This window comes from Aulonocara sp. 'chitande type north' Nkhata Bay, linkage group LG3 (assembly GCF_057382095.1).
Source record: "Aulonocara sp. 'chitande type north' Nkhata Bay isolate Kocher_YH1m ecotype deep benthic linkage group LG3, A_spYH_male_GT1.1, whole genome shotgun sequence".
Lineage (NCBI taxonomy): Eukaryota > Metazoa > Chordata > Actinopteri > Cichliformes > Cichlidae > Aulonocara > Aulonocara sp. 'chitande type north' Nkhata Bay.
The window spans coordinates 46,358,413-46,372,610 of NC_141346.1; the positions used below are offsets into that span (position 1 = coordinate 46,358,413).

The 14,198-nt window shown below is 39.9% G+C and overlaps 1 protein-coding gene across 2 annotated transcripts in view; it reads right to left on the reverse strand.

Moving 5' to 3' along the window:
- Positions 1-12,071, reverse strand: part of usp53a (ubiquitin specific peptidase 53a) — a 31,410-nt gene extending 19,339 nt beyond the window's left edge. Inside the window, exons 1-4 of one of the 2 annotated variants that reach the window (XM_086283373.1) lie at positions 11,273-12,071; positions 2,457-3,127; positions 1,663-1,755; positions 1,328-1,462 (exon numbers count right to left, since the gene is read on the reverse strand). In XM_086283373.1, the coding sequence (XP_086139499.1) occupies positions 1,328-1,462; positions 1,663-1,755; positions 2,457-2,600 (372 nt within the window). In that variant the 5' untranslated portion in view covers positions 2,601-3,127; positions 11,273-12,071. The remainder of the gene's footprint in view (positions 1-1,327; positions 1,463-1,662; positions 1,756-2,456; positions 3,128-11,272) is intronic. The other variant, XM_086283380.1, reaches the window with a different exon arrangement.
- Between the last annotated feature and the right edge of the window lie 2,127 nt (positions 12,072-14,198).

Consider the following 14,198-nt stretch of genomic DNA (forward strand, 5'->3'; position numbering starts at 1 on the left):
GCTTCTAAAGAGTTCAGGGCCTCCTTTGTCTTTCCGTTTCATAACGTACCAAATATTTTTAATGGGAACATGTTTGGCCTCAAGACAAGCCACTCTATTAACCAGACTCTTTTACCACTAGAAAAAGCACAAGTGGTGGTTTTTGTGCTGCTGAAATAAGTTAACGAGTCTCTGAGAAAGACGTCTGGATGGCAGCATGTTACATTTCGTTAGTATGTGCACTGATGACCCCCGTGTGATCACAGATGCTGACTAACTCTGAACCACGTGCTGATAATAAGCCCAACAATCATCCTTTTTAGTCCTCATAATGCATCCATAAAAATATTTTTAAATTAGAGAAATTTATTGGAATTCTCAAAAACTTTTAATTACTTACACAAAAGTGGACATACTCCTTTACATATCTACTTCTGTAAGTGTTTCTGGGATCTCCCCCCCTCAGCCAGCCAACTTTGTAGTTAGTTGAAATACAAAATAGCAGGTAGAACATCTCGTAACGGAATAGTTTGCCAACTATTTTTCAGACAACTGCCCATGTGCCATTTTTTCTTAACTATTCATATAGTTTATATGGTTTTCTACATAACACCTCATCATGTGGTAGGTTGATCTGTAACTTATAGGAGAAGCAAAGTGACAAAAATCACACTTGTACAGCCCAATGTGCACGAGTACACTCATCCCCCCGTTGTATTCGCCAGAAGTTAGATTCCCTCTTTTGTTTATTCCATTTCTGTGTAATTGCACTTCCTAAATAGATAAACAACCGTTGCGTGGGGAGGGGAACAAAAAAATAAATAAATCAGGATACATCTGTGCCATTTTGGTGTACAGTTTACAGGCACAAGATATCAACATTGTAAGAGAAAAAATTCACTAACCAAACGTGATTGACAAAGTAAAACTTTTTAAACAAATTAAAAGCAGGGTAACAGGACCTTTCCTTTTTGGCTGGAGTCATAGTAAAACTGGGACAAAAATAATTAGACTAGTTGAAAATATTTTTTTAAAGTGGTAAAAGAGCAGAAAAACTGAAAGCAATATGCTAGAACGATAAAGACCATATGAAAGTGATTCTTCAAAAGCTCATGTGCCATACTATGGCAGCAGATAAAAAAAGCGGTTCAAACACAACTCTGGTACTTATATAAGCTGTCATGATGATATTCAGCGCCTATGTGGCTGGGGTTGATGGGAGGGACAGAAGCTGTTTCAGTGACCTCGCCGAACAGTTTCATGGCAGTGCTTCGCTTGAGCTGTGCGGCAGGATAACACACAAACATACACGAATCCCTCCCGCCATAGTGTTGCCACAGGAACTTACAAAGCACTCTGCGGCATCATCCATGAAGCCCAGCTGGAAGCGCTGCTCGTCCTTAAAGGTCTCCGCCAAGGCGTGACGCAGGTTGTCAGAGGGCAGGGCTCGCTCCCGACTGTGCTGGAACTGGGTGAAAATACCCTGAAGAAGAGAGCAAGAACTTGTTTACACCCTGACAACGGCATATTGTGTTTACAGAAAGCATTTGTGTCACATTTACCGCTCAATGCACAGTCTGAATATGAGAGCAGATGCTCTACACATTCATGCTGACAAACAGGAGCTGCACGGTTACTTTAAAGTGTCAGCTCTTATTAAATAGGCTTATGATCGCATCTTACCTTTAATGCACAAAAAATGCACGACTCTCCCAGACAGAAGTGTCCAGGCAGCTGCCTCAAGCTGCGTCTGAAGATGTCCAGATGCCATAGTACCTACACAAGGGATAGAGCAGAAGCTCGTGAGGCTGCCCTTACACCATAAGATGTTGGGCATATCTCTTACTTACAAGATAAAGCAGTCAAGCAAACACATTCATATGCACTTCAAATATATAGATTTTCTGTACCAATCTGCCTATTTACAAAATAATCATTAAGAAAAGATTCACATTTTTCCCCCCATTATGAAACTTAACATCTTTTTAGTTGCTCATAACATGCAGGCATGCTACAATAATAAACTCTCCAAGGTCATAACAACGAGGAGTGGGTGAGAGAACAACTCCCTCACAGAAACAAAGCCGAAAGTAATGATCATCTTCGACCAGCTCATCGGTTGTCTCACACACCCTCTGAGTAAGACCGTCCGATGCTGACCTCACTGCGCGTTGGCTGATATAATGAACTAACTCACCAGCCAGTACCCCACAAGAAAAAAAACAAAACTAACCATCCAGAATGAATAAATAGCTGGGAAGCTCTGACAAATACAGACAGTGACTAAGCTTTGCAATTTCCAAATGAATAATGGTTATTTTTTCAAGAGGGTGGAACATGTTCCCAGAGGGGGGCTGCAATAAATAAAGTTATACAAGCAGCAAATAAATTGAAGAAGTTTGGAGGACCGGTTAGAAGCAGTGACTGCCATTTTTGTGCAGTTTTTACATAAAAATGTTCATGAGGTGTCAACAAACCTGCACAGCACTGTTGAGGAAACAGCTGTTCTGGCCAGGCTCGTTGAGCAGTCCTTTGGTGGGGGCCAGAGACAGCATGCTCCCCGGCTGGTAGGATTTCCCCAGATTGCCCCCTGGCTTCCTGAAGAACTTGACCCATGCCATTGGTTAGTAGGGTTGCCTTAGTACAGGTGAAATAGTCAGATGACACGGTGGGTGGATGCTTAGATCAGATCCCCGGAGCCCTGAAGAAGCAGCTGTCCAACAGTCTGAAGCTAAGTTATTCCACAAGCTGCAGCGGCTGCTCTGCTATACATGGGAGTCCAGTCTATGTCTGCAGCTCAAGGAAAAGGTCCTTATATCGTGCCAATTACTTAAAAATCTTCTGTATTAAAAATTGAAAAATAAACACACATGTGCGCACAAACGCACACATACACACAAAAAAAAATTACAATCCAACTCTTCTTTTTGGCCGGCCTTTGTTAACCAGTGATCTAATATGATGCATTCTCAACACGAAGGGACGCATTTCAAACATCTTGTGCTGTTTGTGGTCAAAACTTCATAACAGCTTCAGAACAAATTGTTGACACCTATAAGAAAATCCTGCCACATGGTCCTGGCGACTCTTCCCTTGTTCCCGCTCAGAAGTTCACACGTCGAAAGGTTAGACAGCAAACACGACCGGGCTGTGTAAGAAAAAACAAAAAGAGAACTAGATTTAAAAACACGTTAACAGCTAATGTGGTTTGCTGCTTTTTATCCATTATGCCTTGCTGCTTTAACATACATTTAACACTACTGCACTGGATGAGTGATTCAAAACAATACCACAGGAAGTCACATGTGAAATTTCAGTCGTGTACCTCCAAATTGAGGTCAAACCTGACTGTTTATACATGTCAGGAAAGCTTATATATTAACTTTTACAGCCACCCTTTGCACTGGAGGCGTGTCAAACTAAAGATGGCACTAACTTTGGTTTCACATTAACATTCAGACAAATTTATTATTTCCTAAACAATACAGACAGAGAGCCAACACACACATAGGAGTTACAGCTCACTAGGCTGCAGCCTGTACTTCATTTAAAAGGCAGAAAAATTAAGAATTATGAATTTTCAAATTTTCTACAGTATAGACAAAAGAAAGACACTTAAAAGAAAAAGAAAAAAGGGAGGGGCGATGGTGACAATTGTGCAAAGCGCTATCATCAGACAGGAAGCGAGCTTAGAGGAAACACTGGATTTTTTTCCCCCCCTCTAATACTGACGCAGAACATCACTTCCCCAGTATGTATCACTTTCACTGGAGGGGATTAACTCTTGTCAGTATCAGTTAATTGGTTAATGTTTCATCCAATTAATAATCCAACATCATATTAAATAGAAAAAAATAAGGGACCAGAATCCAAAGCAACAGATCAGTTTAATTTGCCATCTTGTTACTGGACTTTAATTAAGGTCCTCAATTTACACGGTAATTTGAAACCAGAAAACTACTTCCCTTTCTCTACTCAACATAATCGAACAATAGTTAAAAGACCCATCTGAATAAATTCTGCGTACTTCTCTACTTCTGACTTCTCACTATGGGATGCAGTGGTACCTCTGTTGAAATAGAAGCATACAAAGATTGTGGCATTATTTGCAAACACCAATCACAACTTTCACTTTATAAATGCTAAAAATACATATGGGGAGAGAGGCCTGAAAAAGCAGTTCTAAAGACGTGGCTGTACATCAATCAGCACCGAGACACACGGTCTAAAACTGGAGGACTCTCCCGTAGAGCAGGCAGCCAGCAAAGCTCAAACTCAGCTCAACTTGCAATCCTGTTATTTTGGCAAAACAGCAGAAATTTCTACAAAGCTTACATTTTTGCTCATGTGTCAACAAAAAGAAAACCAGTGAATGGGTTTATGGGCTTTTCCACATGTCTGGGATAAATAGCATCATGATTGGAGGACCCAAAAACCTCTTTTTCAGTCTGAAGCATAGTGGAGGCACGGTGGACTTACGTTTCTATCTTAGGAAGGATATAAAGATTTTATTTATTTGATTTTGTATTTTTAAAGAGAGAGATAATGTCGATAACCTGACGCTTATGCATGTAAGAAGCTGGAGAAATATAAGAATATATAGTGTACTGCAAACACAAACAAGTAAATTTATAATTAAATGGTGGAAAAAGAAAGAAAACATGTTTTGGAATAACCATGTGAAAGGCCTTGATCAGGAGGACAAATGGTCTAAAATTCCTTCACATGGTTGTGTAAGTTTAGCAGCAGCAATATTAATAACCGAGTCTGGTGCTACCAAAAGGTTCTATTAACTAGAACTACTTTACTTTTTTCAGCTTGCACCGCCAGTTATTAGTGTGTCCAATAAAGACACACACAAAAATTCAACTGTTTGTGTGGTAATTAGTTCAGTCATACCGTGCTTGTCTAGAATTATGACTTTAAACCAGACCAACTTTAATTAGCAACTCAGTTATCCTGATAAATTTTCATAATCTCTTTATTGCAACTGTGTGAACCTGAAGTGAAATAAATAGTTTGAAGTGAATTTTAAACAACGTGGGCAGCTGTAACTCCAGAGGAGAGCTCAGTCTGAAACTGCTAGTCAGCTATTTGTGGCCTGACATTTCTAAAAACCCATATAATGCTGCTCCAAGTTTCTATTCCGTCCCATTTTTTTCTTACTTTGTCTGGCCCCGTCACGCTTTTTATAAAATCAGCTACAAAGAAAGACTGCCCTGACCTATTTTTTTTTCCACCATGAGTTGAGCTGTAGTGAGCATTTTAACAAACAATTGAAGATGCAATAAACTGAGCTACACCAACAAAATCTGGAGGGAAAGTGCATCTTGGCCGGAACACATTCATCCAGCAAACCTCTTAAAAGTGTCTGTGTTTATGCTGAACAAGTCAGTGGGGGGTGTTAATATCAGTGAATGGCCAAAGAGGTCAGCATACAGTCAAAACCTTTCAGTTGTGATGTCTTTATTGGGATTTTCACATGGTAGCATTTTAAATGGTAACAGGACATGTCCTTGTAACTTTACATATCTCACATTGTTCTCATTGTTCCAGTACCAAAAAGTACAAAGAAGCAACAATGTGCAACAGTGACTCATCCAATTTTAGTCCCCAAGACCCAAAAAATAGTCGCAAAGAATAAACCTCAAACATTTTGTTATTCAGAGTAAGAAGAGGAAGAAAAAACTGCCCTACTTAGAACAAACAATGAAACTTCCCTCTTGTGACAGTCGCCAGAACCACTGAAAAGTTTCGGCTGAAACTTGCAGGACAACATTGCCATCGTGGTATTTTAGGAATCCTCGATGTATGATGACATTGCAACAACGCAGTTCGATGCAGAATCTAAGGTTGTAAGCTGCAGTTTTGTATTTTACAGTCATCTTCACATGCTCTGACTAAATGCACAAATGTCTCTGCCGTTGTACTTTGCAACTGGGCTCCTTGGCAACAGCATTCCAAAGCAATCACTTAAGCTCAGAGTTTCTTAAGAGCTGCTGTTTTCGGATTTGCTTCAGGGCTGGACTGGCAAATGGAAAACCCACCTTTGCCGATGACATCACAAGTCGGGACAAGTCTGTACAAGGACATCAAGTTTGTGATCATGTGATGAAATGGAAAAACAATTAAATTAATCACCTACACCTTAGACGACAGAGGCCGAGCACTCTACTAATCCATTATACATTTATTGATTCTGTTAATTAGGAACTGGTACATTTATTCCTGTTTTCAGGGAATAATACGCAAGCATCAAACATATCCGGCTATCGTCTCACCCATACCCATTTAGCAGAATGCAAAAACAATCCCAACCCTTGTCTACATTATTCAATGTCAAACTGATGTAACAGAGAAAGAAGCTGAAGCATGTGCTGTATTGAGACACTGCTGACAACAGCATGAGTAAATATGGCTCTGTCTTTCTGGTCCTATGAATGTTATTGCATTATATTGGTCCATTTGGAAAAAACTGTCAAGCTCAGTTATGTTAAACCATCATTTCTAGGAGCAAAACTGACAGCAAGTACACTTCAGTAATGTTGTGACGATTGTAAGATCAACATTTTGCTGTCTGGCTTAAGTTAAGCAGGCAGAATTTATAACCACCGCCTTTACTTAACAATAATTAATTAACATTACTGTTATTCTTTTTCTTTTGTTTGTTATGAGGGGATTAATGGATATAAAATAAAAGCAGGAAATCAGAAAACATCAGGTGACAGAGACCGCATAGTGTCGGCACTACAGGATACGTGCACATTTTTAGACAAGGGTTGGCTATGCTACAATCCTGAAAGGTTAAAGTAGCACATACTGTGCCTAACGTGTAAACACGGACCAAGAAGAGTGACGAGAAAGCAAAGAGAGAAGCACACTGCCTGCACAGATGACTCTGCTGACATTCTTGCTGTATTTCATCTTCTTCTGTTATGTGATATTAATGATAAAATACCTATTTTAAAATTGAAAACAGATCCCCCACAATCAATTTCAACTAACAGCAGCCATATGAAATATGTGCTTTCTTGTTTACAGACCTAGGTGGAGGAAACGAATCTGGCCAGCGGCAAAATTGTCCATAAGCCAAGTTTACATCACTGAGTAGTAAGCCAAGACGGCTGTTGACACCCTTTGCTTTCAACTCTAAGTGGAGAATTACACCATATTTCTCTTATTTTCCCTTTTCTGCTTCGATCCCAACAACATAGTCCACAAAACCGCCTGACTTCACTTTAAAACACAGTCGTGTTGACCTCCAGTTTCTGCCTTGTGAGCAAGTAGCTCCCTCGAGTTCTCTTTGAATTACCTCTCGTAATTAAAACAAAACATTGGTGATTAAAGATAACAAAAGGCTATGTTTAAAAATTAACCAGCAATTGCGCTCTCACACACATACACACAGGTGAAGCAGAGTTCAATCACATGCAGCAAAGTATCTTTGATAAGTGGAAACTAGGTCACACCTGTGGCCAAACGTAGTGCCAAAGTTCCACTGAGGTAAAGTACATAAAAGGGAAACATTAGTTTACACAGCAGCGCTTAAAACTGCAGAAAATAAATAATCAATCAGATCCTACTTTACACATGAAATATCCTTAAGTATATGTTTACATCTTATATTTAGGGATATCACCAGAACTGATATTTACAATACCTATTATACCAACATTTTTAAAACTCAAAAGGTACTTGCTTTTTACAATATTGTAGTTACCTAAAGCATGATAACTGAATAGGGTTGTCAATAAAAATGGATTACATACTCATTTGAAACAGTATTCATACCAGCAGTACTTTGCCTCCTCCAGCTGACACACAGCCCCTCCCCTCACTAGCAGCTGAACACATGAACAGTAGTATCTTAAAACATCTCATCTGCTGACACTACAGTCTTTACAAAGAATTTGGTGAGGTCAGTAAAGCTCCTGTTTAAACAACATCGAAGTAATAAACACTTAGGAACAGATTATATAAATAATTGTTTTTAAAAACTGCTTTCTAATCTCGAGTTTAGTTATCCATGTGGTTATGCAACATCCTTGACTTACAGCCATTTAAAAGGAGAAATATTGCATTGGAAAACATTGTTACTAGATAAAATAGTTATCCATAAAAAACAACAGCAGCAATGATTTTCAATGTACTATGGAAAAGTTGTCAGAGATGCAGCATTGAGCCAAAAACAAGAGCCAAACAAAAGCAGTCATTTCTTTTTTTCACCAAGGGGCACAACTGCAGGAAGTCCAGTCTTCCTTTGTAAACAAAGACTGGCTCAGACTTGTCAAACAAGGACCAGGAATGACTCCCTTCTCCCCTTGTCATATGGAAAATGCTAAGGCTAGCACCTTCAAGCAGTCAGCCAAAGAGCATGTTGTGCAGTGGCAGCTTTGACGAGCCTGGAGGATCTGTAAAATGTGTCCAAATTTGGGGTGACGGAGTGGAGAGTCAGATGCTATAATTTATGAGTTAGTGATCAGTTGATGGATAGCCCCATTAACAATGATTCAACTGATCTCCTTAATATGGCAACGCCAGCAGCTGCTGATGAATCAATCTGTGGTAAATTGAGTCACACTATGTCACTTTTTTCAAGAAACAAAAATAGAAATGCATCATTGCAGCAACACAAAGAGAGAAGATTTCTGATGTATATATTGTTGGAACGGTCGACTTTCGGGTTCCCAGTAGCGAAAGTCTGTAATTCTCTCCACATCGGCTTTTTCAAAAGCCCAAATTACAGCGTTATTAATTAATAAGGCTGTAAGGATTAATTCTTAATTCACGTTCACAATTTACAATATGAACTGCCACAGAGTACGATACAGCTTAACGTCTCTGAAACTCCTTCCTCTCAAATGCAGATCAATACATCTCCCTGTCAAGCTGGTGCATTATACACCTAGATGACAGCCGAGCGTGTTCCGACTCACTGTTGATGAATGGCTTTTTCCTTACTGGAGATCACGTAGAAAAAGCAATTGCTGCACACGTGTTCTCGCTGCGTGTCATGCATTTTAATGGCATATGTTAAAGAGGAAACTCGTAAATATTCAACTTTCCCTTCAGAAAAATAACTTCAGGGCCACGCACACCAGCTCCTACTCTGCATCCTATGACAGCCATAACATGCGTCATCTCTTTCCCACCTTCACAGACACTTTTCTAAATGTGCTTTAACCACACGTGAAAATCATTTCCGGCTGACAGCAAAATGAGATCTTTTTTTTTTTAATTAAAGAATAGTGGAGCTAGATTAACATAGAAACACTAATGTTAGAAAGAAAAGGGGTGGATCCAAATAAAGTGAATAAAAATAGCTGAGCGAGGTAAAAGAGTGCAGTGGGTTTGTTGTTATAAAGTGCGGTTCATAAAGGCTGCCAGGTGTAAAATCTATTTTAGCGTTAAGTTAACCATATCTGAATTTAGAGCCGTTCCTTGGAACAGATTGACTTTTGACAAGTGGACAATTACTCCCATTTTCTGGGTCTGTTTTTAGACTTGAAAATGAACTTCTCCACTTTTGGTAAAGTCATACAAAGTTCCAAGTCTGACTCATATTGATAGAGTAAGGATGAATCACAATTCTTCCTCATAAACTACTCTTAAAGCAACATTTAAAATTTCCCTGAACTGAACGCATTCAACATTTCTTCCCTCGGTCGGTTTAATTAATTAGGCGTTAGAACTAGGAAACAGATTCATAAACAAGCAGCCAATGCATGTACAAGAACAAGCAATAAATTTGACCCTGTGTGTTTATTCTACAAAAAAACAAACAAAAAAATAAATAAATACCTCCCCCCCCCAAAAAAAAAAACCCCAGAAAAAAAAAAAAAACAGTGAAACTTCACTTGAAATTCCCTGCAGACTGCAGACATGATTTAAGAATGGGTAACAATGCAGCGGTCATTTCCTGTGTGGGCTTCCTGCTCAAAGTCTTGCTGCGTTCCAACACACGGTCCCCGTGTTCAACCCTGTGAAACTGAACAGGTCACCCACACCGCGCTGAGTCACCCATTACTCCTTACTGCTTCCAACAGAGGAAAAGGAAGAACAAAAGCACAGAGCCAGGATCCAAAGCTGAATAGAATCTGACTGAAATATAACATCCGCCTTTCTGCTCTCACAATTGCTTCCTTAATGGCCCCTCATTTGACAACAGCTAGCCAAGAAACATCAAGCATGATCATGACCCTGCCCCCAATTTATCTTTTTTTTTCTGCAACTTTTTTTTTTTTAAATGCATAAAGAAAAAACTTTTAAAGCTAAACCTGAAGTGGCAGACCTCTGGGTTAGTAGCTTATCATCACACACCATCTTTCTAAAAAGCTGATGAAGACACAGCACATTAGTAAACAGTACTTCTCAAAAGCTCACGTTTTTCCAAGTACTCTTGCTCAATGTACTTGCACACAAAGACGTGGCAGAAGGCCCAGCGTCAAAAACTGGTTCGTCGGCATGCCTTTATGTTTATTTCACCATCTTTGTCCTTAAGGAAATGTTCCACTTGCATCAATGTGAAGGCTGAGTGAGCAAGATGTCTAAAGGGTTGATGATCTCATCGCCTCATCATCACTGTGCTTAAGGGACTGGGCTCGTCGGGATGAGGGTCTTATCATGAGTTTAGAGGGGAAAAACCAGTCTACTGGTGCCACATAAGAGAAGTTCTGTTACAACAGATCTGATCTCCCCCCCCCCCCCCCCCAAAAAAAAACAAAACAAAAACAACAACAACAAAAACCAGACTAGCAGCAATTTTTTCCTGTAGATATAAACAAAAGTGTACATGATTGCGCAACATGAAACCTTTCCACACGCAATAAAAAGTGATGAGACATCCTCTGATAGCACACTGTGTGACAGAAAAGCTGACATAACGCGCGTGTGTGTGTCACGAAATAAAGCATTCCAACACTAAAAACGTCACGCCAGCTTCCGTGACCTTATGCTACATTTTATAATATTTAATGACCGATTCATAGCCTCACTCACAGCTCACTGTTCACAGTGAGCCTATTTCAAGGCCCATAAATAATAATAATAATAAACTGAATAAAATAAACAGTCAAAAAATAAAAACGACAAATAAACTCTACTAAACTTCTAAACAATTTCCACACCTATATTTTTATAGCAAGTTATGCTAACTAAAGCTAGCCTAACTAACGCTAGGCCTACCTGGTTTCCGACTTACCTGAGTTCCAGGTAGAGCTTCCGCCCCCACGTACTGCCACAAACATAAACAAGGAAAGACAAGTACATTTGTCAAACTTCAGCTGACGCTTACCTGTGGCTGAATAATGACAACAAAAAGTGCCGCAATATCCTTTTTAGAGTTCGCTGAACAAGAGTTGGAAGTAATTTTTTTCTTTTGGTTGAGTTTCGCCGAAAAGCCGAATGAGTCTCTGCTTACTATGTTCTTCAAACGGGGAGACGCTGGGAACTAAAACACCGCCCAGACAAGTAAAGTGTTGCCTCGCGTCGCTTAAACTTCTCTCTCCCTCTCCGGCTTTTTCTCTGTTTTCTTCTCCTACGGCGAGTTTCCACTTCGGATACACACCAGCCCCGTCTGTCCACTCGCGGTACACTCCGGCTGGAGGAGGCGTGCGTTTGTGCTGCAGTTCTCTGAAGCGCGGCGGTAGTGAGCAATGGTTCGCTCGGTCGACTTGGCCACCTGAAATACTGGATTAGAGATGTTTTCAGAGCGGAGATGTCAAACCCCGCCTCTTCAACACTGTATTTACTGCAGTCTGCCATGCTACTGTACACCGCTGCCACTGCTAGGGCGCGCGCGCACGCACGCTCCAATATTTGCAGAGCGCCAACTCTGCTGGCAAGCTCGTTAATGTTGCTTTATGGTGCTGGTGAGGAGGGGGGGCAGCTTACTGCTACAATGCGGAGTGCGCTAGAAACAGCATCACATGCGCACTTGGACGGTTCTTTATAATATTCCAAAAGTCAGTTAAAGTATATTTGAGTGCATAAAAATTTTTTCACAACGTGTGCTTTACAGATTCCCATAAATCTCACAGGATATCCGCGTTCTTGCTTTTTTTTTTTTTTTTGCTCTTTTCCCCCCGCAGATCAAGTGTTGCAGCGTTTAAGGTTTGTTTACACCTGCGTGGTTACACTAATACTGTGGTGGCAATTCCTAACAGCGATGATTATGAACAACTGGGAGTGGAGGGAAGTCATGTAAGGCTGGTGTTACCCAAACACCATCTGCCTGATCCTGTTATATAAAGAAAGCAAATGAAAGGAGTGTACCTATAAGCCCCCCTCATCCCAACCTCTCTCTCTTTTTTTTTAAGTTAGACACTAGTGTTTCATCCCTGACGTGTTTCATGGCTCAAGCTCACCATATTTTTTTTATTTAGAATAATTACATTAATTTAAACAAGCAGCTTGGATTTCGTTGACATTTACTCAGTTAATACCCTCTAAACCAAGGCCAGGCATCTTGTTATCCTTTTTCTACATGACAACTACATCACACTGTATATGGTTGAGATAAATTTATCCAACCTGACTGATTATGCATGTGAGCATGCTGGTTTTTGGTAATGGATTTGTCTGATGCATCAATACAAATATCAATAGTGTCGATACCAACGCTAGTATTGGTATTGGATCATGACGCACTGCTCTCCCATACATAAACTGCCTTTAAAGGTCACTGGTGGCAGTATTGGCCCTGTATTTACTCTGTATCCAATCGATACTAAAATTTGCAGTATAGCACAGCACTATTTCCAATGTCTCTCTAACACGGAAATGTGCCTGCACCGCACCACCTGCGTTTAAACTCATAAATCCTGTGTAAGTGATTAATTAGAAAGACTAATAATCAAACGTAAGATAAGTCCATATATTTTTAGAGAGCTATAAAGACAGAAGAAAACTCTGCTTTTAAAAACACTCGTTAAGTCACTCGTTAAGGCTGAGGAAACTCTGCGCAATGATGGAGTGTGCGCTGAGGGGACACAATGTATCAGAGTGGTCCAGCCTTTCCCCAGGAAGTACTTGAAAAGGCCCATTGAGGAGACAGTGCTATTTCCCTGTGCACACATTTCCTAGAGGGACATATAATGCTTCCTCTTGAAATCTAAAAAAGCTCCGGAGTGCAGTAATAATATTCGTGAGTGATGTGAGCCTTTAAGATCTTGGTGTAAAAGTATTTAACTTACCTCTAGGCCTATACTTGCTTTATTTTATGGAAATACACATTTTAATAAAACATATTCTACTTCTATTGAATGGGATGCAGTTAAGCCATGCACACTGGGGTGATTTTATAGAAGTGATATTAAGATTTATTTTTTTTCACACAGGATTAACGATTACTTTGTTACCAGTGGTTCACGCTCACATTAGAAAAGATTCATATTATGGACACCTTCTTGGCTACCTTTGAAGTGCTGCCACTGAGTAATTTAAAGTCCCTATAAATTATGAATCAGACAGCTCGAAGAGATCAGGCCTTTAACAAGTTCCACAAATGCAAGCTTAATATTTTTTTTACTTTCCTGACCTTGGTGGACAGCTTGCAATCAAGCTGGTGCATTTGATAATTTGTGCCCCGTCAGCATTATTTCCAACTTTGCGCTGAAACTCTAAAAACAAAATGACTTTATCACTGCACTGACACATCATTGCCTGGATGTAATGCACTTTAAATGACTTTTGCAAAGTAGTGGCTCATTGATTTTAAGATTCATTTTTGCCTCTTTCTACTTTTCTACTATTTTTTGTCTGTGCTTCTCACTTTTTGCAAATGGTCCAAATGTCTAGTAAATTCCCCAAAAGCCCAGCCAACCACCAGTCTTTCCAGGTTTGATTCTGTTGTGAAGGGTGTTTTATTTTAAGAATAATTACCAACACTTTGCCACCTCTGCAAGGAGACAGCGCACATGGTAAATGTCCCGTAGAGACCTGGTGCCATTGCCCGGACTTCTCACCTTCAGAAAGCTCCAGTGAGCAGCAAGAGATTTGCTGAACACAGTGAATAAACACAGCTCAAATGACAAAACTATACCATCTCTTTGCCAAGAAAGAAAACCACAACCAGTACACATCAGATTAGTAGAATCAGCTTTTATTGAAATAGATTCATTGATTATCTCAAATGGGTTACTGGGCAACTAAATCCCATTTCACCTCAGCTGTGTGGTGCCATTTTTTAATGGTATATTTTTAGCACTGCTGTCTGATTT